The 24,901-nt window shown below is 54.5% G+C and overlaps 2 protein-coding genes across 3 annotated transcripts in view; one reads left to right on the top strand and one right to left on the bottom strand.

Annotated features, from left to right (window-relative positions):
* Window positions 1–18,165, top strand: part of PI4KA (phosphatidylinositol 4-kinase alpha) — a 147,403-nt gene extending 129,238 nt beyond the window's left edge. Inside the window, exons 43-55 of one of the 2 annotated variants that reach the window (XM_003281433.4) lie at window positions 4,638–4,758; window positions 7,154–7,283; window positions 8,197–8,267; window positions 10,895–10,967; window positions 11,068–11,138; window positions 12,199–12,308; window positions 12,791–12,895; window positions 12,977–13,102; window positions 14,409–14,529; window positions 15,012–15,171; window positions 15,866–15,955; window positions 16,466–16,549; window positions 17,735–18,165. In XM_003281433.4, the coding sequence (XP_003281481.2) occupies window positions 4,638–4,758; window positions 7,154–7,283; window positions 8,197–8,267; window positions 10,895–10,967; window positions 11,068–11,138; window positions 12,199–12,308; window positions 12,791–12,895; window positions 12,977–13,102; window positions 14,409–14,529; window positions 15,012–15,171; window positions 15,866–15,955; window positions 16,466–16,549; window positions 17,735–17,786 (1,314 nt within the window). In that variant the 3' untranslated portion in view covers window positions 17,787–18,165. The other variant, XM_030815901.1, reaches the window with a different exon arrangement.
* Window positions 18,166–21,236: 3,071 nt separating this feature from the next.
* Window positions 21,237–24,636, bottom strand: TMEM191C (transmembrane protein 191C). Its single transcript, XM_030815900.1, has 9 exons — window positions 23,790–24,636; window positions 23,387–23,510; window positions 23,201–23,251; window positions 22,972–23,049; window positions 22,570–22,626; window positions 22,211–22,461; window positions 22,058–22,130; window positions 21,868–21,908; window positions 21,237–21,785 (listed from the first exon to the last, which is right to left on the bottom strand). The coding sequence occupies exons 1-9, from the start codon at window positions 24,083–24,085 to the stop codon at window positions 21,581–21,583; spliced, it is 1,176 nt and encodes a 391-aa protein (XP_030671760.1). The 5' UTR covers window positions 24,086–24,636; the 3' UTR covers window positions 21,237–21,580.
* Window positions 24,637–24,901: the final 265 nt, after the last annotated feature.

Here is a 24,901-nt window from a genome sequence, read left to right as displayed (position 1 = left end):
AAACAAAAACCATGAATTCTGGAGGCCAGAAGTCCAAAGTCAATGTTCGAACAGGGTTGTTTCCTTCTGAGGCCTGTCTCCTTGGATTTTTTTTTTTTTTTTTAAGAGACAGGGTCTCGCTCTGTCACTCAGGCTAGAGTGTAGTGGCATGATCTCAGCTCACTGCAGCCTCAACCTCCTGGGCTCAAGCGATCCTTCCACCTCAGCACCTTCCCCACTACCCCTCCCAAGTAACTGGGATGACAGGCGTGTGCCACCACGCCCAGCTAATTTTTGTATTTTTTGTAGAGATGGGGTTTTGCTATGTTGTCCCAGGCTAGTCTCAAACTCCTGAGCTCAGGCAATCTGCCCACCTCCGCCTCCAAAAGTGCTGGGATTATAGGCCTGAGCCAGTGTGCCCATCTCCCTGGCTTATTGATAGCCATCTTCTCCCTGAGTCCTTACAGGGTCATCCTTTCGTGTGTGTCTGTGTCCTAATCTCTCCTTATAAGAACACCTGTCATACTAGATTAGGACCCACCCTATTGACCTCATTTTACCTTGATCACCTCTGTAAAGACCCTATCTCCAAATACAGTACCATTCTGAGGTCCTATAACATACCAATTTGAGGGGACACAGTTCAGCCCATAACAGTATCCATGGACATAAAGTGTTCAGCACAGGTCATGGCACAGAAAATATCCATGGGAATGACCACAGCCAGGAGCCCGAGCCTCCTGTGCCCTCATGCCAGCCCGCCCACTGCACCGTTTCTGAGTGCAGCTTGTCTGCCCTATTCCCCAACCCCGGGGCTGACCTCGTTTCCCTGGCTGAATTGGGCAGCAGACTCCATGTGTCTTGGCTGAGTCCTCACCACTCTGGCCCACCTGTGGGCTGGCTGAGTGCCATGGCTGGGTGTCCCAGGGGCTAGCCTTAGAGTCTATAGACCAAAGTGCTTCTAGAACAGCAGCCAGCTTCTGCTGAAAGACTGAGTCCTGTGGAATCATTCACTGCCCTCACTAGGTAGTGCCATGCTCTCTGCACCTCTGAGTGGTGATATGCGTGGAGCCACACTCACCAAGCCGGAGCCTTCACACTGGTGGCAACTTACAGGCCTGTCATGAGGCACCTTCTCTTCAGGGACCTGTTTTCTTCCCCCTGGCTCCCCTCCCACATTATTTTCCCTTGACTGCTTGGCTCTCTGCTTGCATACAGGCCTAGCATAAGGGTTAGATCCAGAGGCAGTGGGGAGGGGAGCCAGTACCCAGGGCCTCCGTGTGAACTCTTGGTGGTGGCTACCAGAGAAAGGCCGCCTGAAATGATTCTTCTGTGTGTGGTTGTACCAACTCAGGACTCAGCGAGTTTCACTGATTTCTTTCTTGCTTTCCATTTTTAGGGAATTTTGTTGTTTTAGGGAATTTTGTTGTTGTTGTTGTTGTTTTGTTTAGAGTCTCGCTCTGTTGCCCAGGCTGGAGTGCAGTGGCATTCTCGGCTACTTGCAGCCTCTGCCTCCCAGATTCAAGCAGTTCTCCTGCCTCAGCCTCCCAAGTAGCTGGGATTGAAGGTGCCTGCCACCATGCCCGGCTTATTTTTTGTATTTTTAGTAGTGATGGGGTTTCACCATATTGGCCAGGCTGGTCTCAAACTCCTGACCTCAGGTGATTCACCTGCCTTGGCCTCCCATAGTGCTAGGATTACAGGTGTGAGCCACCACACTCAGCCAGAATTTTTTTTTTTTTTTTTTTTTTTAGACAGAGTTTCGCTCTTGTTGCCCAGGCTGGAGTACAATGGCATGATCTCAGCTCACTACAACCTCCGCCTCCCAGGTTCAAGCACTTCTCCTGCCTCAGCCTCCCAAGCAGCTGGGATTACAGGCATGTGCCACCGCACCTGGTTAATTTTTTAAATTAATTAATTAATGGCTAGGCGCAGTGGCTCACGCCTGTAATCCCAGCACTTTGGGAGGATGAGGCAGGTGGATCACGAGGTCAGGAGATCGAGACCATACTGGCTAACAGGGGGAAACCCTGTCTCTACTAAAAATACAAAATATTAGCTGGGCGTGATGGCAGGAGCCCGTAGTCCCAGCTACTCGGGAGGCTGAGGCAGGAGAATGGCGTGAACCCGGGAGGCAGAGCTTGCAGTGAGCCGAGATCATGCCACTGCACTCCAGCCTGGGCTACACAGCGAGACTCCGTCTCAAAAAAATAATAAATATTTATTTATTTATTTATTGAGACAGAGTCTTTGTTGCCCAGGCTGGAGTGCAGCGGCACGATCACGGCTCACTGCAGCCTCCACCTCCCAGGTTCAAGTGATTTTCCTGCCCCAGCATCCCAAGTAGCTAGGATTACAAGCGTGCACCCCCACGCCCAGCTAATTTTTGTATTTTTAGTAGAGATGGGGTTTCACCATGTTTGCCAGACTGGTCTCGAACTCCTAACCTCAGGTGATCCACCTGCCTTGGCCTCCCAAAGTGCTGGGATTACGGGCGTGAGCCACCATACCTGGCCTGTTTTTTGTATTTAATAGAGATGAGGTTTCACCATGTTGGTCAGGCTGGTCTCGAACTCCTAACCTCAGGTGATCCACCTGCCTCGGCCTCCCAAAGTGCTAGGATTACAGGCGTGCGCCACCATGCCGAGCCTGGAATATTTTTTAAGTTTAAAAAAATTTATATCACTTGTGGCAGTACAAATGTATATACATATTTGTTTATACTTTTATAAAAAAAGGAACAGTAGGCCGGGCGCGTGGCTCACACTTGTAATCCCAGCACTTTGGGAAGCTGAGGTGGGTGGATCACGAGGTCAGGAGGTCGAGACCATACTGGCTAACACAGTGAAACCCCGTCTCTACTAAAAATACAAAAAAAAATTAGCCAGGCATGCTGGCGGGCACCTGTAGTCCCAGCTACTCGGGAGGCTGAGGCAGGAGAATGGTGTGAACCCGGGAGGCGGAGCTTGCAGTGAGCTGAGATTGCACCACTGCACTCCACCCTGGGTGACAGAGTGAGACTCTGTCTCAAAAAAGAAAGCAACAGTAAATCAAAAGTTAATAAAAATGGCCAAAGAGGGAGAGAACAGGATGCAAGTGACAGATATGTACCATATTTAATAATTTTGACTTTGGAACTCTGTCAGTGTTTATAATTAAAAAGCAAACACATTTAAAAACACTACACATTGAACATTCATAGTTTGTCTTTAGATCCATTTGCTGGGTTAGAATTCGGAAACCCAAATCGAGGACTTCTGCCTGTGTGGTAAGACCACCCCCCACTCACCCAGGTCAAAAATGTCCATCCAAGGGACACTTCACCAGATCAGTGGCCATAGACTCCAGGAGGCTGCCCAGAAAGGCCAGCTCACCTTTTTAAACCTAGGGCATGGAATTAAAACTGGAGTCTTAAAACTTATGGCTCTAGGAACAAAAAAAAAAAAATTTTTTTTTAATTAAAAAGAAAAACTGGAGTTACTACTATGAGTGGCGGAAAATGACCAAGAAGGAAGAGGAGGAGAGGTCCTTAGGATGGTGACCATAGTTGTGTATATTAGTCCATTTTCACACTGCTATAAAGAACTTCCTGGCCAGGTGCAGTGGCTCACGCCTGTAATTCCAGCACTTTGGGAGGTCGAGGGGGGTGGATCACCTGAGGTGAGGAGTTCAAGACCAGCCTGACCAACATGGCAAAACCCCGTCTCTACTAAAAAATACGAAAATTAGCCAGATGTGGTGGCATGCGCCTGTAATCCCAGCTGCTCGGGAGGCTGAGGCAGGAGAATCGCTTGAACCTGGGAGGTGGAGGTTGCAGTGAGCTGAGATTATACCACTGCACTACAGCCTGGGTGACAGAGCGAGACTCTGTCTCAAAAACAAACAAACAAAAAAACTTCCCGAGACTGGGTAATTTATAAAGGAGGCTTAATTGACTCACAGTTCCACATGGCTGGGGAGGCCTCAGGAAACAGAATCATGGTGGAAGGGGAAGTAGGTCCATCTTACCTGGCAGCAAGCGAAAGAGCAAGTGTGTGTGTAGGAGGAACTGTCAAACATTTATAACACCATCAGATCTCCTGTGAATTCATTCGCTGTCATGAGATCAACATGGGGGAACCGCCCCCATGATCCAGTCACCTCCCACCAGGTCTCTTCCTCAACACCTGAGGATTACAATTCAAGATGAGATTTGGGTGGGGACACAAAGCCTAATCGTATCAATGTGTCAACTTGTGGAGGAGGTATCTCTGCATGTTTCTGGAACCTGTCTGTCACTTTGGAACATTGTTCTAAACAACCAGCTCACAAGTGAGTTTTTAGTACCCAGCCTGCTTTTTCTCGTACTTGACAACCCCAGAAATTGGTTTGAGAGTTGTGCTTCTTAAACCCATGGGAAGACACAAAGGAGACAAAGGCTGACTGTAGCCCTCTTTGCAACCCTGCCCCCCAGGTCCCAGCCACCAGCCAGCTGGAACTTGGCCTGGCCACCAGCTGGACTCACCACCAATCCTGGAGAGCTTGTCTACACCACTAGAACCACTGGGCCTCACCCTTGCCTGGCCTACCAAGTGCCGGGAGTCAGCAGCTGCTGACAAGGCCCTCCTCATGGAGAGGGCCCTCTGAGCCTCACTGACAGGGATCTTGCTCTCCTGCAGATGGGCTATGTGCGGGAGTATATTCTGTGGGCAGCGTCTAAATCCCAGCTTCTGGCGCACCAGTTCATCTGGAACATGAAGACTAACATTTATCTAGATGAAGAGGGCCACCAGAAAGACCGTGAGTATTTTGTCCTCCCACAGGCCTCACTTCCTGTCTTCAGTGCACTGCCAAGCACCTTCTGCAGCCCCCAGGGCTCTCCCCAGCCTGCACTGCCCCAGCTCACTGACCCCTCCACTCCCACCCTTTGCTGGGGCACTTCTCACCTTTCGGCACACAGGGGAGCAGGACCCCTCCTTCATGACGCCTTTGCTAACCTGCTGTCCGATGTCACCCTGCACTCCCAAGTGCGAGTGAGACCCTTCTGCTCCAATGGCTGCTTCTCCAGAGTCTCCATGGTCAACACAACTGTGACTGCATGTGAGGAAGGGGCCTGCAGCCCAGGGCAGCGGTTCCCAAATAGCACACCCTCGGGACCCCTGCACTGTCAGAAATGTTTATTGAGGTCCTCAAAGAGCGCTGTTTAATGTGAGCATTAGCTGTCAATGTTAACGAGGATTAGAGATTAAGACAGAATTTCAGAAAATGTAAGCCCATTCATTACATGTTAATATAAATAACATCTTTTTGGGAAAATAACTTTCCCCAAAAAACTCAAAAATGAGCCAAAAGAGTGGCATTTCCTTGTAGAAGACGGCTGGATTCTCATTCTCGTTCTGCTTCTGCAGTTGATCTGTTGCAGTGTTGTTTCAGTTGAAGTGAATGTAGTTGAAAAAGGAAGTTGTATGTTAGTAGTCTCTCAGGTCATTGTGGAGATCCTTTTTGATACTGCATCACACTTGAGAAGTGGTAGTTTTTATTTTCTTTTTTTAGAGGCAGAGTCCCTCTCCCAGGCAGGAGTGCAGTGGTGCAATCACGGCTCACTGCAGCCTTGACCACCTGGGCTTAAGCGATCCTCCTGCCTCATCCTCCCAAGTAGCTGAGAGTATAAGTGCACACCACCATGACTGGCTAATTTTTAATTTTTTGTAGCTCAGCCTAGCTTCTTAATGATTACTTGCAGGCCAGACATGGTGGCTCACGCTTGTAATCCCAACACTTTGGGAGGCCAAGGCAGGAGGATCGCCCAAAAAAAGGTTAATTGCAGTGTGGCATCTTAAACTTCTCATGCTGTGTTTTGTTCAAGTCTGTTTACGTCGCACCAGGACCTAGGAAAGCTTTTATAACATCAAACTGGGCATTTATAAAATATAGGCCAGTGAGTTATGCACATCTTTCAAAGGTTGATGCATTTCTTTGTACAGTGTGGAAAAATCATATTTATTCACATGCTGCCAGTCTTATCAGAAAGGGTTTTTTGGTTTTTTTTTTGAGACAGAGTCTTGATTAGTCGCCCAGGCTGGAGTGCAGTGGCGCGATCTCTGCTCACTGCAAGCTCCGCCTCCCGGGTTCACGCCATTCTTCTGCCTCAGCCTCCCGAGTAGTTGGGACTACAGGCGCCCACCACCATGCCTGGCTAATTTTTTTGTATTTTTAGTAGAGACGGGGTTTCACCATGTTAGCCAGGATGGTCTCAATTTCCTGACCTTGTGATCCACCCACCTCAGCCTCCCAAAGTGCTGAGATTACAGGCATGAGGCACCGTGCCCGGCCCAGAAAGGGTTTTTAAGGGAAGCTGTTAAGCTCACAGCAGCAGATCCAAGTTTTCCAAAAAAATGTTTCAGTTCCTTTGAGTGGAAGATTTATTTTTTGTTCATTTTCAGGAAAACATCTGCCACATCCCTAAGTCTGAATAACTATATTTTGTCTGTCAGTCATTTTTTCAAGTAAAAACAAAGGTCTGTGAGAAAGGTTAGTCCAGGCTCCAAAATCAGACAAGCTCCAGGTGTTTCTCAGGACAGCGCCTGCCCGAGGCGCTGGATGCGGCAAGAGTGCTTCATGCACATCCCGTTTCATCACAAAGGATACTTTAAAAGCCAGGTGTGATGATGCGCACCTTTAGTCCCACCTACTAGCTGTAGTCCCAGCAACTCAGGTGACTGAGACAGGAGGATTTCTTGAGCCCAGGAATTTAAATTCAGCCTGGGATTTGAATAGTGAGAGGCATTATTTAATAGAACCCCGCCCACCGTGTACCTCTATTTAAAAAAAAAAAAAAAAGACGTATTCAGGATAGAGTTTAATAAGAATTAGTTTTCATTGCTTCACCTGTGACATTCATAAATGACACGGGCTTTTTTCTTCCTACGTGTGTAGCGTGTGCAGCAGTGAGGATTCCACGCCCACTTGTGCACTTGGCCCCTGCCTTGAGCTCTGCTTAGGCACCAGCAGCTTTTCCCAGCAGCGTCGGCTGTGTCAACACAGCAAAAGGGGCACACGGCAGCTGTTATGGTCTCACCAAGCTTGCAGAGCACACTCTGGGCACCGCCAGTCTGGGGCCTGGGAAACAGCGCTGGTATTCCTGAGGGGCCTCTGCCACAGCCACAGAGACTCAGCCTCTTTGTTTCCTTGGCAGCTGACATCGGTGACCTCCTGGAGCAGTTAGTAGAGGAGATCACAGGCTCCTTGTCGGGCCCAGCGAAGGACTTTTACCAGCGGGAGTTTGATTTCTTTAACAAGATCACCAACGTATCGGCTATCATCAAGTAAGTGCAGTGCTTCGGAAACCACCTTCTGGGATGTCTCGTTCCAGTCCCTGCAGCTTAACAGAATTGCCTGGGAAGCTTTAAAAATACCCATGCCTGGCCCCAACCAGATGAATGAGAGTCTCTAGCAGCGGGGCCACTGCTGGTTCTGATGGACAGCCAGGGTGGGTGGGGAAGCACTGCTTGGGGTGAGTCAAGGCTCTTGAAGGTATGGCAGAATGCACGGCCACGCCAGTTTCAGGAAACACAGCTTAGTTTCATTCCTGAGGTTTTTGGAATTTAGCACTTGGCTCCACAATTTGAGGCTACCCTGCCCTCTCCACACTCTGAAGGATCGATCCTCATGGTGTCAGGAAAACCAGACTGCCTTTGCAGCTCCTGTCATCGTTCTCCTAGACCTTCCATTCATGTGGACCTGACACCATCCTTGGATGTTGATGCCTTTGTGCATTCATAAGGGATGAAACCCTGGAGTCATCAATGCTGGGCACGCTGGCCGGGCCGTCTCCAGTGCTTACATTGCTCTGACCTTGGTCACTTTGAGGCCCTTTTCTGGGCTGGGTGCTGAGAATAGCAGTGCTGGCAGCTTCTAACCCATGAGATGAAGGATGGGAGCTAGCGTTTCCTGGGCGGCAGCAGGTGGCAGGCACTACCCCCACCACCGCCAGCCACACACCCCCACACACAGCAGGGGCAGAGCCTGCCAGAAAACAGCCCCTCGGGGGCTGTCGGGGATTCTCCATGAGGAATTCAGGGCAAGAATCGCTGCCAGTGGTGCCTGGGTGCACTAGGAGCAGCTAGAGCTGGGAAGAGAGGGACAGAGAGGGCAATCCAGGCAGGAGGGGCCCTGGGCTGTCCCCCAGCAGCCAGTTCCTCCAGGAGACAAAGCAAGAATTTCTTTCCTGTTTCTCAGGCCCTACCCTAAAGGCGATGAGAGAAAGAAGGCTTGTCTGTCGGCCCTGTCTGAAGTGAAGGTGCAGCCGGGTGAGCAGGTGGCTTCTGGAGGCTCAGACCAACCTCTTCCTGCAGGAGGGCGGCGGGGCGTGAAGGCTGCTGCCCTCTGCAGGCACTGCAGGGTGTGGACATAGTGGCTTGGCCAGCCCCACACCTGCTTGGGCCCACAGTGCCTGGTGCCCGAGGACCCCAGCCCCTCCCCAGAATCTGCCGCTAGTTAGCGGGAGCTGCTTGTCAGTGGGTGCCCTTCATCTTCCTTGCTGCTTGCTGTTTTTCTGGAGGCTGACACTGGCCTCAGTAGCTGTTACTCTATAAGAGGGTTCCTGGGCTCCAACATTACAGGAGCAGGTCACACAGACGAGGGGATGGCAGGCCCAGTGTGGGACAGCTCAGGTGTGCTAGGACCCATCAGCACCACCCCCCGCCTCCATGGGAAGTCGCTCCTGGGTGCCTGTGGCCGTGGCCACATGGGAATTCAAGCCCAGTGTGGTTAAGGCTGAGCTTTTCAAGAGAAGATGGAAATCCAGACTTCACTGGGCAGCTCTCTCTCCATTTCTTTTTTTTTTTTTTTGAGATGGAGTCTCGCTGTGTCGCCTCAGCCTCCCGAGTAGCTGGGACTACAGGTGCCCGCCACCACACCCGGCTAATTTTTTTGTATTTTTAGTAGAGACAGGGTTTCACCGTGTTAGCCAGGATGATCTCGATCTCCTGACCTTGTGATCCGCCTGATTCGGCCTCCCAAAGTGCTGGGATTACAGGCATGAGCCACTGTGCCCGGCCTCTCTCTGCATTTCTAACTGTTGGCACAAACTTGTCTTCCAAACTCTTGTCTGTCCTGTGCAGATGTTCACAGCGGCTGGTCTCAGCTGTGGAGTGCCCTGCAGGACCCCAGTTTAACCATTTCTTCCCAACACATTGTGTTGAGCTCACACAACAGCTCGGCTTCTCAGAGAGGGCAGGACATGTATGCAGGGCCTCTGTTCCCGCGTCGGGAAGGCCACAACTGCTGGGGAGGGGCAAAAAGAGCTGGAAGCATTGTACTGCAAGGGGCATGCACAGAAGTCCCCAGCCCCTGGCTCTAGATCGTGTTGGCTGAGTCTTGTCCCAGAGGTCAGGGAAGCCAGCAGGGCTCTAGCAGGAGAGCACAGAGGGGCCTGAGTGTGAGCCACAGCCTGGAGCAGGCAGAAGGGCAGGTGAGGAAGAGGAGGAGATGGCAGGCCCCCCTCTCCCTGTACCCCACAGCAAGGCCAAGCTTGGCTCCCCTCAAAGCCCACCTCCCAAGGCTCAAGGAGCACACATCCCCCTTGGGACTGGCAGTTCCTTGGCCAGAAACAGGCTTTCCCTTGTCCTCTTATTTCACACATTTACTGAGCACTCACTGAGAAAGGGGAGCCTGGGCCGGGCGCAGTGGCTCACACCTGTAATCCCAGCACTTTGGGAGGCCAAGGCGGGCAGATCATGAGGTCAGGAGATCGAGACCATCCTGGCTAACACAGTGAAACCCTGTCTCTACTAAAAATACAAAAAATTAGCTGGGTGTGGTGGCGGGCGCCTGTAGTCCCAGCTACTCAGGAGGCTGAGGCAGGAGAATGGCATGAACCCGGGAGGTGGAGCTTGCAGTGAGCCAAGATTGCACCACTGCACTCCAGCCTGGATGACAGTGCAAGACTTGGTCTCAAAAAAAAAAAAAAAAAAAAAAAAAATTAACCAGGCATGGTGGCGTGTGCCTGTAATCCCAGCTACTTGGGAGGCTGAGGCACAAGAATCACTTGAACCCAGGAGGTGGAGGTTGCAGTGAGCTGAGATTGCACCACTGCACTCCAGCCTGGGTGACAGAGTGAGATTGTCTCAAAAAAGCAAAAACAAGAAAAGAAAAGGCATGACGGTAGGTATTGTGGCTGTTAAAAAGATGAGTAAGACATGGTCCCTGAGCTGAAGAAGCTTGAACTCACAGAGATATAAAATAAGCATAAAGAAACAATGTTGGCCGGGCGCAGTGGCTCACACCTTAATCCCAGCACTTTGGGAGGCCAAGGCGGGTGGATCACCTGAGGTAAGGAATTCCAGACCAGCCTGGCCAACATGGTGAAACCCCGTCTCAACTAAAAGTACACAAATTAGCCAGGCGCGGTGGCAGGCGCCTGTAATCCCAGCTACTCGGGAGGCTGAGGCAGGAGAATCACTTGAACCTGGGAGGCGGAGGTTGCAGTGAGCCAAGATGGCACCACTGCATTCCAGCCTGGGCGACAGAGTGAGACTCTACCCAAAAAAAAAAAGGGGGGGACTCCAAGAATGGAGGGCTGTTCAGAGGGTTGCTCAGGCAGGTGGAGGCAGGACAGGCCTCACATGCACCCCCAGAAGCAGTAGGGCTGTATCCGTGAGGATGGGGCTCAGTGCTCCTCCAGGAAGAGCATTTCCCAGAAGGTGCAGACTCATTTGGTCGATGGCTGGAAGAGTCGAAGAGTCAAGGAGGTTGGACCCTTAGCAGCCACAGAATAATAAGTTAGTGGTGCCCTGGACAAGGACCAGAGGCCCCTCCACAGGAGTGGGGTGTGCCTGCAGGGTGGACACGCACGTAACATCCGTGTTGGAAACTGACTCTGGCCTCACCTGTGGTGACACATGCACACTCTGTGACTGCCTCTGTCCCTGCACAGGCTGCTACCTGCCCAGCAACCCCGAGGCCATCGTGCTGGACATCGACTACAAGTCTGGGACCCCGATGCAGAGGTGGGCGCCTCGCCCTGCCCATCCCCCGCTTCCACAGCGTCCACGTATGGAGTTTTTCTCGGCTGCATCATGGGTGCCACATTCTTTTTGTTGTTTTCAGTGCTGCAAAAGCCCCGTATCTGGCCAAGTTCAAGGTGAAGCGATGTGGAGTTAGTGAACTTGAAAAAGAAGGTCAGTAAAGAACCCTGACTTTGTTTGGGAGCTCAGTGCTTTTCCTTGCTAATGCCAGTTTCTTTTGGCATGTGTTTAATTTAGTACAGCTCTCCATAAAAGATAATGTCTGTCCATCTGTGTGCCCTCAGTCAGACCCCTCATTGGGGGATGACATGGAGCTCAAGTGCAGTGACAGATGTGCCACCCCTAGAGGTGTGTCTGCCGTGAGTCAGCTGGCATACTCCAGCAGGCTCCTTCCTGAGGCTGAGGGGCCTGGGGCCGTTGTGGGGTGTTAGTTTCCCAGGGCTACTGTACAGACGATCTCGGTTCTGGAGGCTGGAGTCCATCATCAGGGCCGTGCCCCCTCTGAAGGCTCTGGGCAGGTCACACCTTGCCTCCTCAGCTTCTGGTGGTGTTGCCAGCAGTCCTGGGCACACCTTGGCCTGCAGATGCTCCACTCCCATCTCCGCCTCCCTCTTCACATGATGATCTCCCTTGAAGGACATCAGTCATTGGATTAGGGACTGTCCTAATCCACTGTGACCTTGTCTTAATTACATCTGCAAAGACCCTGTTTCCAAATAAGGACACATTCTAAGGTTTGGGGTGAACATGAATTTTAGGGAGACACTCTTCAACCCAGTACAGATGGTGTGGCCAGCTGTGGAGAGGGGGCTGCCACCCCTTGCAGGGACCTGCCTCCCATGGCCATGTCCGCACACTGGCCCCGAGCCCTCCCAGGACCCCAGTGGATAGACACATTCCTCCTGCCCCCCAGCTCACAGCACCCAACACTGACCCAGGCACACCTGGCTCTTCACTGCAGATGAAATGGAGCTCTGTTTTTAGTTCCATTTAAGCCTAAATGTTCTTAGACTCCGACCCTGGATTCCACCTGCTGTTCCAAGGCTTTCCTTGGGCCCTGCTGGGCTCCTTCTTGGCCCCCTTGGGGCTTTGAAGAAGTGATGCCCAAGATTGCTGGGGTTCCTTTCAGGCATGTGAGAGGACTCATCCCTGGCCCCCTCAGAGGGCTTCTCACTGCCTACAGGCTAACAGCAGCCTCTCTCCCTGCGGGCAGGTCTGCGGTGCCGCTCAGACTCCGAGGATGAGTGCGGCACGCAGGAGGCCGACGGCCAGAAGATCTCCTGGCAGGCAGCCATCTTCAAAGTGGGAGACGACTGCCGGCAGGTAAGCAGGGTCAGGCCTCGGGTAGGCTTGGGGACTGGGCTTGCTGCTCCCCAAGGCTCCGGGCCCACCAGAGTCCAATCTCATATGCAGAAATGTGATTCTTTTCCTCCTCTTATATGGTTCAGGTGCCACGGGGTAAATTAGGGCTTCTGCAAAACCCAGAGGCCTCTCCTTCCAGCCCCTTTCCCACTGTCCCCCTCATGCCAGTACCCACCTGAGGGAACTGCCCAGGGGTTGGGTGCCTTATCTCACACACCCCACCAGACAGCTCATCCTCATGCTCAGCCCAGGGCCTGGTGGTCCCAGCAGCCTGAGTCCAGCCCCCAGTGGTCAGAAAGCAAGGCCTTCCAGACTCTTGCTCGGCTGTGGTCTCCCCACCTCACTCCATCTCTGGGTGCTCGGCTTTTGCCCTGCATGGGCCAGAAGAGCTGCTGGGTGCAAGGAGGCCAGCTGACCACATCCCACGCCTCCCGGCTTCCCAGGACATGCTGGCCCTGCAGATCATCGACCTCTTCAAGAACATCTTCCAGCTGGTCGGCCTGGACCTCTTTGTTTTTCCCTACCGCGTGGTGGCCACTGCCCCTGGGGTAAGTTCCCTGAGTGGAGCCAGTAGGGCAGCCCTGGGCACCTCGCACCCGGCGGGCCTCAGAACTGGCCTTTCCTCCTAGTGCGGGGTGATCGAGTGCATCCCCGACTGCACATCCCGGGACCAGCTGGGCCGCCAGACAGACTTCGGCATGTACGACTACTTCACACGCCAGTACGGGGATGAGTCTACCCTGGCCTTTCAGCAGGTAGCCACGGTGGCCACAGCCCGGGGGAGGTCGTGTGCGCTCCACCCCACCCCAGCCACCCATACACAGCCTCCACCCACACCCTGTTCTCCTCAGTCATCCTTTGTTAAGGGTTAAAACCAGGGCACCTGGGCCGGGCACGGTGGCTCACGCCTGTAATCCTAGCACTTTGGGAGGCCGAGGTGGGCGGATCACGAGGTCAAGAGATCGAAACCATCCTGGCCAAAATGGTGAACCCTGTCTCTACTAAAAATACAAAAATTAGCTGGGCGTAGTGGCACGTGCCTGCAGTCCCAGCTACTCAGGAGGCTGAGGCAGGAGAATCGCTTGAACCCAGGAGGCAGAGGTTGCTGTGAGCCGAGATTGCACCACTGCACTCCAGCCTGGGCAACAGAGTGAGACTCCATCTCAAAAAAAAAAAAAAAGGCTGGCGTGGTGGCTCACGCTTGTAATCCTAGCACTTTGGGAGGCCGAGGCGGGCGGATCATGAGGTCAGGATCGAGACCACGGTGAAACCCCGTCTCTACTAAAAATACAAAAAATTAGCCGGGCGTGGTGGTGGGCGCCTGTAGTCCCAGCTACTTGGAGAGGCTGAGGCAGGAGAATGGCGTGAACCCAGGAGGCGGAGCTTGCAGTGAGCCGAGATCGCGCCACTGCACTCCAGCCTGGGTGACAGAGCGAGACTCCGTCTCAAAAAAAAAAAAAAAAAAAAAACCTGGGCACCTGGCCGGGTGCAGTGCTCGCGCCTGTAATGCCAGCACTTTGGGAGGCCAAGGCGGGCAGATCATGAGGTCAAGAGATGGAGACCATCCTGACCAACATGGTGAAACCCCATCTCTACTAAAAATAAAAAAATTAACTGGGCACGGTGGTGGGCACCTGTAGTCCCAGCTACTCGGGAGGCTGAGGCAGGAGAATCTCTTGAACCCAGGAGGCAGAGGTTGCAGTGAGCCAAGATTGTGCCACTGCACTCCAGCCTGGCGACAGAGTGAGACTCCATTTTAAAAAAAAACCACCAGGGCATCTGTAAGCCACCTTGGGAGTCAAAAGAATGTAGAGCTGGGCTGGACTCCTCAGAAGAAAGTTAAGTTCTGGGTGTGGGAGGAAGTGCCTGCACCCCCACATCCACAGACAGCCTCTGTCACTCCTGTTGCCGAAGACTGGCTTGCTGATTTGGGCTCTGCCTCCACGGTGGGGGCACAGAGCCAGGGAGAGTGCCCACAGGCCCAGGGATCCTGGGTGTGGGACCAGGGAGAATGCCCACAGGCCCCAGGGCCTTTGTGAGCCCAGGGCGCTCTCTGCACAGGCCCGCTACAACTTCATCCGAAGCATGGCCGCCTACAGCCTCCTGCTGTTCCTGCTGCAGATCAAGGACAGACACAATGGCAACATTATGCTGGACAAGAAGGGCCATATCATCCACATCGGTCAGCCAGCCACAGCGCCACCCTCCTCTCCCTTCACCCTGGCACCCAGGGGTGGATAGGGATCCCCACCCCACAGAGGGGAGCATGCCCAGGACCACCCTGCCAGGAGTGTCAGGGTGCAGCTCTGAGGTCCGAACTGTCGGCCACCAAGCTGTTCTGCTGTAGAGGGTGCCTGGCCCCGGCCCCAGGGAGCTGGGGCAAGAGCCGCCATTGCTCTGAGTCAGAAGCTGGAGCTGGACGGAGTGGGGCCCGTCCAGGTTCAGTGCCCCAGCTTGGCTCCTTCCTCCACTTCCTCCCTTCTCTTTCTCTGCCTACTGCCCCACCACCCACCCCATCACTGTCCCCAGGAAAACACAACCTGCCTGTTGGGGTGGAGGGGATGCTCCTGTTGCAGAGTCCTTTTCCACTCCTCAAAACAGACCACTCGTCCCTGCCCGCCCTGGCTCCTACCCAGTCACAGGCAGCTCTTTGGGGTTTTGCAGACTTTGGCTTCATGTTTGAAAGCTCGCCGGGCGGCAATCTCGGCTGGGAACCCGACATCAAGCTGACGGATGAGATGGTGATGATCATGGGGGGCAAGATGGAGGCCACGCCCTTCAAGTGGTTCATGGAGATGTGCGTCCGCGGCTACCTGGCTGTGCGGTGAGCCTGGGTGAGGGCCAGGGTGAGGGCGGAGGGGGTGTGTGGAACGTTCTGAGGTCCCCTTTAGGATGAAGGGAATCTGGTTCGAGAGAGTGAGGTAGGTGCTAGCAGCCGCCTGCTGACCTACACCTGTCCTCTGTCTGCCCACCTGTGCCAGTAAATTCTTGCTCTGGGCATCTAATTCTAACCACCTTCCCCAGGATCCTGCCCACGCCTTCAGCCATGGGCTCCCCCTTTCTGGGCATCCCATCCACCCTGTCACCAAAGCCTGAGCACATGCCACCCCGCAGGCTACGTGCCAAAGATGGGCTTTGTCCCAGTTTCATATACAGGTCACTTGGCCAAGGCCACAGTCCAACCTCGGTTCATCCCCACTGCCCTGCAGAGAAAGGCAGGTCAGAGTGTCTGCATCCCACCCAGGTGCAGAAGCCATGGCCAGCAGCCTTATGTGGGGGACAGGGCAGGACCCTCAGCCTGTCCAGAGTGCGTGTGGGCAGCCCTTGCCTGGGCGGTGCGGGTTACCGAGTGCAGCAGGTCGAAAGTTGCCTCGGGGACGTGCAAGAAGATGTGGCAGGCGAGGTGGGTGGCAGGAGCCCACACCTGAGGCTGTTGGCATCAGCCAGGCCACAGGACTACAGGCAGGGCCACCACCTAGGCTGGCCTCAGCCCACTGCTCCCTCCTATCTCTCCCCAGGCCCTACATGGACGCGGTCGTCTCCCTGGTCACTCTCATGTTGGACACGGGCCTGCCCTGTTTTCGCGGCCAGACAATCAAGCTCTTGAAGTAGGTTCCTTGGTGGACATGCAGGCCATTTGGGGGACAGTTGTCCATTAGCTGAGGCTCCATCCAAGATAGGTACCTTTCACTGCGGTTGTCATCTCCTCGGAACCTCAGAGCAGACAGGGTTCCTGGGTGAGGCTCTGCCCCTAGACCACACCTGTGAGGGCTTGTGCTGGCCACACCAAAGACCCACCCAGGGGCCTCTATTATGTCAAGGATGCTACGCCCACCTCACCTCGACCCTAAGGTCCGGGGCTACAGTAGCTTAGCTCCCAATGCTTAGTCCCCTAATGCCATGGGGCCACTCAGGTGATTCTGGGAAGGGGACAGGGCCCATAATAGGCCAGGCGTGGCCTTCACAGTACCCCTTCTTCCAACATGTGGACCCCAAAGGTACATTTCCAGGGTGTGGCTCTCAGCTGAAGTCCGTCCCCATGGAAGACCCTCCTCCCACTGGGCCAGGGAGCCAGCACGGCCCTGCCCATGGCAGCCCTGACACAGCCTCTCCCCCAGGCACAGGTTTAGCCCCAACATGACTGAGCGCGAGGCTGCAAATTTCATCATGAAGGTCATCCAGAGCTGCTTCCTCAGCAACAGGTGAGTGCCCCGCCCCCCTGCCTTCACCCACTGCCTCGGCGGCCACTGGGCACCTGTGGGGCCTTGCCTGCACCAGGCGATGAGGATTCTGCTGTCCCCAAGCCACCCCTCTCATGAAAACCCAAGCCTTGACAGGAGCTCTTGAGGAGCAGTGGGGTGCTGGTTTAGGGGGCTGTGGTGTGCCAAAGGGAACACTTGGCAGAGGCTGGGCCCACCTAGGCAGGGCTTGTGAGGCTGAAGGCGCAGTAGGGGCACAAGGCCAAGAGTATTAGAACTGAGTTTGGTGTCAGGCCTCCCTCCTCTCAGGAGGGCTGAGGAGTCAGACCCCACTCCTTCCCTGCGCCTGCCTCGGGCTGCTTTGTGGGCAGTGACTGGAGGTGCAGGCCGGGCTGCTGGTCACTACTGTGGTGGGAGGAGATGGGTGCAGGGGGCCCTGGGGAGGGCTGGCTCAGGGTCCAAAGGCGGAGCACCGGGCTGACAGGCTCCCTGCTGTGGGACTCAGAGGTGGCTGTGAGGGGTCCGGCCTGAACAAAGGGAGGATGGCGATCCCAGCAAGTGAACCATCTCCGAAGGGGGCAGCACTTACACATGTGGGGTTGGTAAGGCCCTGAGGGGCATGTGGGGGCCCAAGGCTGTGCCATGGGACAGGCCACATCCAGACTAGGAGGAGGGGCCCAGGCATGGCCATCTGCATGGGGAACTGCCGGAGGAGCGTGAGAGGAAGCTGAGACCTGCCCCCAGGTGGTGCCCAGGTCCGGCACCCTAACAAGGGCAGTGTGGAGGCTGGGCACGGAAGGAGCTCTTGCTGATAGGAAGCAGAGAAACCAGGGGGCCAGGACCTCAAGAGGGGCTGGGGAAGGGCGAGAAGGGGCTCTCCAGAGGTGCGAGGAGAGCGTACAGACCCCTTGGGGGCATCTGGCCAGGATGAGCCAAGGGGCCCGAGGCCCATGTGGCAGAGCAGTGGCTCCCCGGTTTGGCTGAGGAGCATGAGGTGGCCTCGAAGGCCCCCGGGTTGGAGCAGAAGATGTGGTCACTGGGTAGGGGAGGGCATGCCTGGGATATTTGTACCTTCAGGTGCTGGGTGGCCATAAGGGGCTGATTGGACAGGGAGGGCTCCCTGCAGGGGAGGGACCCCAGACCTCGCTGGCTCCTTGCATCTCCCTTCACTCTTCCTTGGCCTTTCAGGAGCCGGACCTACGACATGATCCAGTACTATCAGAATGACATCCCCTACTGAGGAGGGGACCTCCGAGGCCCTCCGCCCCATGTGCCCTCGAAGCTGCCCCACAATCATGGAGCCCTGCGACCTCCCCACCGTGCCGCCACATGCAGTGGAAGAGAGGCCTGTGGCCCGAAGAGTCTGGTAGCACCTCCTGGGGCACCTCAGCACCTCCTGAGGCTGCGTGGGTGGCGCAGCCTTGGTAACGCCATGGACTGCGGTGACAATCATTGGATGGTGCTGTCTATGCACAGGTGTGAGTCCTCTGTTTGCACTGGACATATTCCCTACCTGTCTTATTTCATAGGTACATGAAGTATTTTCTTGTGTATAAAGAAAGATACAAGATTTAACCAACATCAACAAAATAAAAACCCAAAATAGTGCTGTGTTGGAATCTGTGAGGTTTTGCGTCAAGTCCTAAGTCCACCTTCAGCCAAAGGGCAGTTCCTGGATTTGCCCCTAGAGAGGGGGGCCCAGTGTTGCCTGCACTCATAGGCTGGGGCCCAGGAGCACGGGTTATCTCACCACGGCACAGGTGCACCAAAACACACATTGTGTTTGTCCAGACTGCTGTCTGCCCGCTCCAAAGCTGTCTCCCTCAGGGCTGCCGTGGGGGCCTGTCTGTGGCTCTCCGCAGCATCTTCCCACTGCTCTGGTCTTTCCCTCTTGCTCGTTTTCAAGTGCTGTGCTCTGGAACTCCAAAATCTTTGTGTGACTAGACCCAGCAAGCATCTGCTCCCACCCACCGAGGCCCTGCATCTGAAGCAGATAGGAATAAAGACCTGAAACAAATGAGAAAGTCAAAAAGATCAGCTAAACAGCAGCAGGTAAGAAGAGAAAATCAGTGATCAGAACAGTGAAATGACCAAACCTGGAGTATGAAGGAAAGGAAAGCCAAGCAGGGTGGCTCCTAATCGCAGCACTTCAGCAGGCCAAAGCGGGAGGATTGCTTGAGCCCAGGAGTTCAGGACCAGCAGAAGCAATATGGGAAGACCCTGTCTCTACAAAAATATTTAAAATTAGCCACGTGGTGGTGCATGCCTGTAGTCCCAGCTACTCAGGAGGGTAAGATGGGAGGATCACTTGAGCCGAAGAGCAAGACTCCAGTGAGCTATGATGGTACCACTGCACTCCAGCCTGGGGAACAGGATCCAAAAAAAAAAAAAAAAGTTGAATGAAAAGCTCCAATCAACTTTTTTTTTTTTTTTTGAGATGGAGTCTCGCTCTGTCGCCCAGGCTGGAGTGCAGTGGCGCAATCTGGGCTCACTGTAAGCTCCGCCTCCCGGGTTCACGCCCTTCTGCCTTAGCCTCTCCGAGTAGCTGGGACTACAGGCGCCCGCCACCACGCCCTGCTAATTTTTTGTATTTTTAGTAGAGACGGGGTTTCACCGTGGTCTCTATCTCCTGACCTCGTGATTCGCCCGCCTCGGCCTTCCAAAGTGCTGGGATTACACCACGCCCGGCCTCTTTTTTTTTTTTTTTTTTTTTTTAGACGGAGTCTCACTCGGTCGCCCAGGCTGGAGTGCAGTGGCGTGATCTCTGCTCACTGCAACCTGTCTCCCAGGTTCAAGCAATTCTTCTACCTCAGCCTCCTAAGTGGCTGAGATTTCAGCTGCATGCCACCACACCCAGCTAATTTTTGTACTTTTAGTAGAGAAGGGGTTTCATCATGTTGGCCGGGCTGATCTTGAACTGGCTTCAGGTGATCTGCCCGCCTCAGCCTCCCAAAGTGCTGGGATTGGAGCCACCGTGCCCGGCCCCAGTCAACTTCTAATGGGATTTCCAGAGTTGAAAAACACAAATATTCAGCTTTAGGAAGCACAGTTGAGTCCTGAGCAGTACGAATAAAAATATAGGCTGGGCACAGTGGCTCACATGCGTAATCCCAGCACTTTTGGAGGCTGAGGTGGGTGGATTGCTGGAGTCCAGCAGTTTGAAAACAGCCTGAGCAACATGGCAAGACCCCATCTACAAAAAATACAACAATTATCTGGGCATGGTGGCACAAGCCCGTAGTCCCAGCTACTCAGGAAGCTGAGGTGGATCGCTTGAGCCCGGGAGGTGGAGGTTGCAGTGAGCCAAGATCACACCATTGCACTCCACCCTGGATGACAGAGTGAGACTCTCAATAAAAAATGAGTCAGGGTATAAGTTAAAAGGAGTTTTGAAAGATACTAATCCAAAAGAAGGCAGAAAAGGAGAACCATAATAGACTTACCAGCCCAATTTAAAAGTCAGGGATTATAAACATGAATTGAAGAAGCGAGACCCAGTTATGTGCTGATTATAACCAAAGCACTTTACATATGAAGACAGATCTAAGATGAAAATAACAGATGGAAAAAAGACTGGCCATCCATAATCAAAATGTGTATGGGTGTTTATGAAGGGGCATTTCACAATAAGCAACTGACGGAACTACCAACAAGAAAGTAAACACAGGAGCCCTGAACAAGCCTGTCACCCACCTGGACCTGCTGGGTATTTAGAAAGCACTCTGTCGGCCTGGCACGGTGGCTCACGCCTGTGATCCCAGCACTTTGGGAGGCCAAGCCAGGTGGATCACAATGTCAAGAGATCGAGACCATCCTGGCCAACATGATGAAACCCCGTCTCTGCTAAAAATACAAAAATTAGCTGGGCATGGTGGCATGCATCTGTAGTTGGAGGCTGAGGCAGGAGAATCACTTGAACCCAGGAGGTGGAGGTTGGAGTGAGCCGAGATTACACACCATTGTACTCCAGCCTGGCTGAGTACTCCATCTCAAAAAAAAAAATCACTGTCAACAGCAACAATACACTTTCTTCTCAATGTTCATTACAAGCTTTGTGCTGGGCCACAAAACAAGTCTCAGTAAATGAGATAGAATTAAAATTATGCAGAGTGTATTCTCTGGCCACAGTGGAAATTAGGACTCAATAACAGTAAGATATCTGCAGAAAATGTTGGCCAGGCACGGTGGCTCATGCCTGTAATCCCAGCACTTTGGGGAGGCCAAGGTGGGCGGATCACGAGGTCAGGAGATCGAGACCATCCTGGCTAACACAGTGAAACTCTGTCTCTACTAAAAATACAAAAAATTAGCCGGGCGTGATGGCCGGCGCCTGTAGTCCCAGCTACTTGGGGGGCTGAGGCAGGAGAATCGCTGGAACCCGGGAGGCAGAGCTTGCAGTGAGCCGAGATCATGCCACTGCACTCCAGCCTGGGCGCAGAGCAAGACTCCGTCTCAAAAGAAAAGAAAAAAAAAAAGCACATGTGATCAGAGGGAAAAGACCTAAGATGCTCTAAGGCGGTTTAGGGGAAGATGACAGCGATGAGCTGAGCTCAAGTAGTAAGAATACCAGAATACAGAGTGTGACTTCCCAAATAAACAGAAGGAAAGGGGAGCATTGAGAAATCAGGATCAACATGTTACAAATGGTAGAAATAAATTCAAATATAGTAGAAATAATTTCAAATCACAATACTTGAAAAAGGCAGCTTGTCAAATTGGCAAAGAAAAAAGTGTCAAATGCCATGTACAAGTTTCTAGCAATATGGCGAATTATGTATCCTGAAAAACTAAAAATGCTGTTTACAATACTGGGGAGTGGATCTAAATCCATGAGCTGTAAGAAAGGAAGGAATCTTTGGAGGCTGAAAAACCAGTCAAGCTCCTACATGACATGGGAGACACGACGAACCCACGAGCTTCATCCCTTGAGGAGTTTATTAGGCGACCTTGGTCTACACTCTCAGGAGAGGAGTGCACCAGAAATAAAGCCAGGTGCCCTGGAGTCCACCTGGAGCCAGGCGCGGGGCGCTGCACTTAGGTTGGCAGCAGCCCGTTAGCGCGCAGCTCCAGCAGCGGGGACAGCGTGTAGCGCAGGCGGCGCAGCGTCGTCTCCGAGATGAGGCTCCAGAGCCACGCGGAGACGGCGCCGGGGTCCAACAGCACCGTCCAAAGCAGCGACAGCCCCAGGAAGAGGAGCGGCAGCGTCAGCAGCACCTGCAGCGCGCCCAGCACGCACCGCCTGTGGGGCGAAAGGCGGGCAGGTGGGCGGTGGCTCGAGCGGGCACCTGGGGGACCGCGGCCGCGCCCACCACCCGGCTCACCTGATGGCCAGCGCGCGAGGGCCGCCGAACAGCCGCATCTCCTGCGGGGAGAGAGGGCCGCATCCAGCTACCTCCGCGCCCGCGGCGCCGGCCCGGTTTCCAGGAGGAGGGGGAGGCGGTACTGCGGGGAGGGGGTAGGGAGGGGTGTCCCGCTCCAGCCCACCCCGCCCGGACCCGCGCAGGCGCTCACTCGGTCCGCCCTGGCCATCTCCTCCATGAGCGACTCGGTGCTGTACTGCACTCCGCGAAGCTGCGCGTCACACCTGCGGGGACAGGCATGCAGGTGGGAGCCCGGCCCGGCCCCACAATGCCCCGCCGCACCCCGCAGGCCCAACTCCCTTACAGTTCCCGGCCACTCTGCCAGGCGTTCAGTTCCTTCGCAGCCTCCATCACCTTCACCTCCACCTCCTGGAGCGGGTGAGAGTGCGGACTGAGGCCTCGGGGAGGCGTCCTGGCGGTAGGTTGGGAGACTTGCCGCCCCAGGTCTGGGGGAGGAGAGGTGGGAGGCACCTTGGTATCTGAGTGGGGCCGCACCTGCAGGACTACGGTCTGCTCCTGGAATATGGCCCAGGCCTCCGCTGTCTGCAGCGCGCCCTGGGTGTGGACACCCGGGTTAGACTCGGCGGGGGCAGGACGACAAGCCCTTCCCCATCCACACTCGAAAGCCTACCCTCCTCCAACAGAACCCGCTTCTGCCCTCACCTGCTGCAGCTTCTCCTCCTGCAAGGCGCACTTGGTCTCCGCCAGCTCCAGTTCATTCTTGAGAAGGACCCAGGGAATGTCAGGAGGTCCGCAGGCCGGCACCCCGCTGCGCCTCCGGGCCCCGCCCCTGGCCCTCAGTGCCCGCCCCCAGGCGATCATGACCCCGCCCACGTCCTCAGGACCAGTCGTAAGCAACGCCCCAGCTGGTCATGACCCCGCCCCCTCCGCGCTCCGCCCCTTTGCTAGCCCTCAGGGCCCCGCCCCCAGGCGATTATGCTCCGCCCACATCCCTGCCCCGCCCACGCCTTCAGGGCCTGTCTTAAGCCACACCCCAGGTGGTCACGGCCCCGCTCATGCTGCTGCTCCGCCCCTACTAAAGACCTCAGGGTCCCGCTCAAGCACCTGCAGCGTCACCAATTGGGCTGCGAGTTGCTGCTCCGTGCTCTTCTGGCTCTGCAGTTCCCCTCCGTAGTAGAAGAGCTAGGGACGGGGCTTGTAAGGGCTCGGTTTACCGAACTTCTGGAGGAACGGGTGTCAGGGGAGACAGGGACGGGGAGGCATCAAGGGCGAGGACAAGGGCAGGACTTCCGAGAGGAACCAAGAGACAGGCCCTCCCATCTCCTGCACGTACCTGACTCGACAGCTCCTCCCACTGCTCCTGCAGCTGCCTGCTGTGCTGCTCCTATGGACAAGGTTCTGGGGGCGGTGCCGGCCTCTCCGCCGGTCCTACCTCACCCCACCCCCGGATCCCGCCCCCTTCCGCCCACCCTGCCCCACCCCACCCTGGATCCAGCCCCATTCCAGGACTCTTCCTCACCAAGTCCTCCTTGTGGCGCTCCGCCTCCTCCAGCCTTCTGCGCACCCGCTCCGCGCGCTCCCGCGCCGCCTCGCGTGCCTCCCCTTGCAGAGGCTGCGCTGCCTGGCTTCGCCTCCGCAGCAGGCTGCAGAGGGAAACTGAGGTTGGCGCTACAAGGCGGACTGGGTCGCTCAGGATCCCGCAGTCGCCAGGAAGGACCAGCCGCAGGCTCATGATTGAGGACTGGCAAGTCCTGGCCGAGTCCCCCACCTGGGTCCGCTGGGTGGATCACGCGTTCCCAAGGGCCTAGAGCAAAGATGCTGGCCCGGGCGGATCGGCCTGGTACTCTGCGAAGCACCTCGCGGCGCTGCCTGCGGGACTGGCCCTCGCGCGCCCGCCAGGTAGAGCGGCGTTCCCTGCGCACCTTCGCTCCCGCTCGCTCAGGTCCTGCAGGCGCCGGTTGAGGCTCTCGCTCTCGGCCTCGAGCCCGCGCATCAGCTTCTCTAGCTCCTGCTTCCGCTGGCGACCATCTCGGTTATCCTTCTGCAACTGCAGCAGCAGCTCCTGCGTCGCGGCCATGGCTGTGGAGACCGAGCTTAAATGCCGCCCGCCTCGGGGACCCAGCCTGCGGCTGGCAGGCGTCACAATGGGCGGCAGGGAGCGCCTAGCGGGCTGGATCACAACGGGCGGCAGGGGAAGCCCGAGCGCAGCCCGACACATGCCCTTTCTCACACCGGCCGGAGGCGGGTCAGGTCGGATCACACTTAGTCCATCACTGATGAAAATTGTGTCAAAGAGCCCTAATTGGATCAATGAAAGGTTAATAAAATACTAATACCAAATGCAGGCAAGTTGAAGATTGGTTCCCCCACACTGCAGATGGCACTTGCAAACTGATCGATCTCTTGTGGAAAAGAACCCATAAATATGTTCGTATCTTTTGACCCAATTATCCCTCTCCTGGGAAATTTATCCCAGGAAAGAGAAAAAATAATTTAAACCCACTATGCATTAAATGGTTCGCTGAAGCGGTTGCAGTAGCCACAAAAAAAGGAAACAATTTTAATGATTAAAATGTGCTTGCGTATTATATGGTATGCCGAGAGCTATGATGACGTCTAGTGAAAAAGAATTTGATTTAGCATTTATGCTAAAGTAATTAAGATAAAATACATGAGCAAGATCCGTAAAGGAAACAGGAGAAAGATAAGCTCTTTCATTGCTCGGTGAGACTGTAGCTAAACTCGTCCTTTTACGTATTATTATTTTAGAGGCAGTGTCTTGCTATCACCAGGCTGGAGTACAGTGGAGCAATCAAGGCTCACTGCAGCCTCAATCTCCCAGGCTCAAGTGATCCTTCCACCTTAGCCTCCCAACTTGTCCTTTTAAAATCTGCCTTTATTTGTCCAGTTACAATTATGAACTTGGATGCCAAAATCCAAAATAAATTACTAACAAAATCTAAAGGGAAACAGAAATCCATAGAAACCAAGCAGAGTTTATTTCGGGGATTGTTCAACATCAGAAAATCAGTGT

This window comes from Nomascus leucogenys, chromosome 7b (assembly GCF_006542625.1).
Source record: "Nomascus leucogenys isolate Asia chromosome 7b, Asia_NLE_v1, whole genome shotgun sequence".
NCBI lineage: Eukaryota > Metazoa > Chordata > Mammalia > Primates > Hylobatidae > Nomascus > Nomascus leucogenys.
This window is presented reverse-complemented; position numbering and strand designations above follow the sequence as displayed.

What these genes read in the sequence shown, in the direction of transcription:
- TMEM191C (XM_030815900.1), bottom strand. Translation starts at nt 24,085, where the DNA reads ATGTGTCGGGCTGCGCTCGGGCTTCCCCTGCCGCCCGTTGTGATCCAG. An exon ending in TGGCAGAGTGGCCGGGAACT is followed by an intron (nt 22,131 to 22,210) that starts GTAAGGGAGTTG and finishes CTGTCCCCGCAG; the next exon opens with GTGTGACGCGCAGCTTCGCG. An exon ending in CCTCGCGCGCTGGCCATCAG is followed by an intron (nt 21,786 to 21,867) that starts GTGAGCCGGGTG and finishes TTCGCCCCACAG; the next exon opens with GCGGTGCGTGCTGGGCGCGC.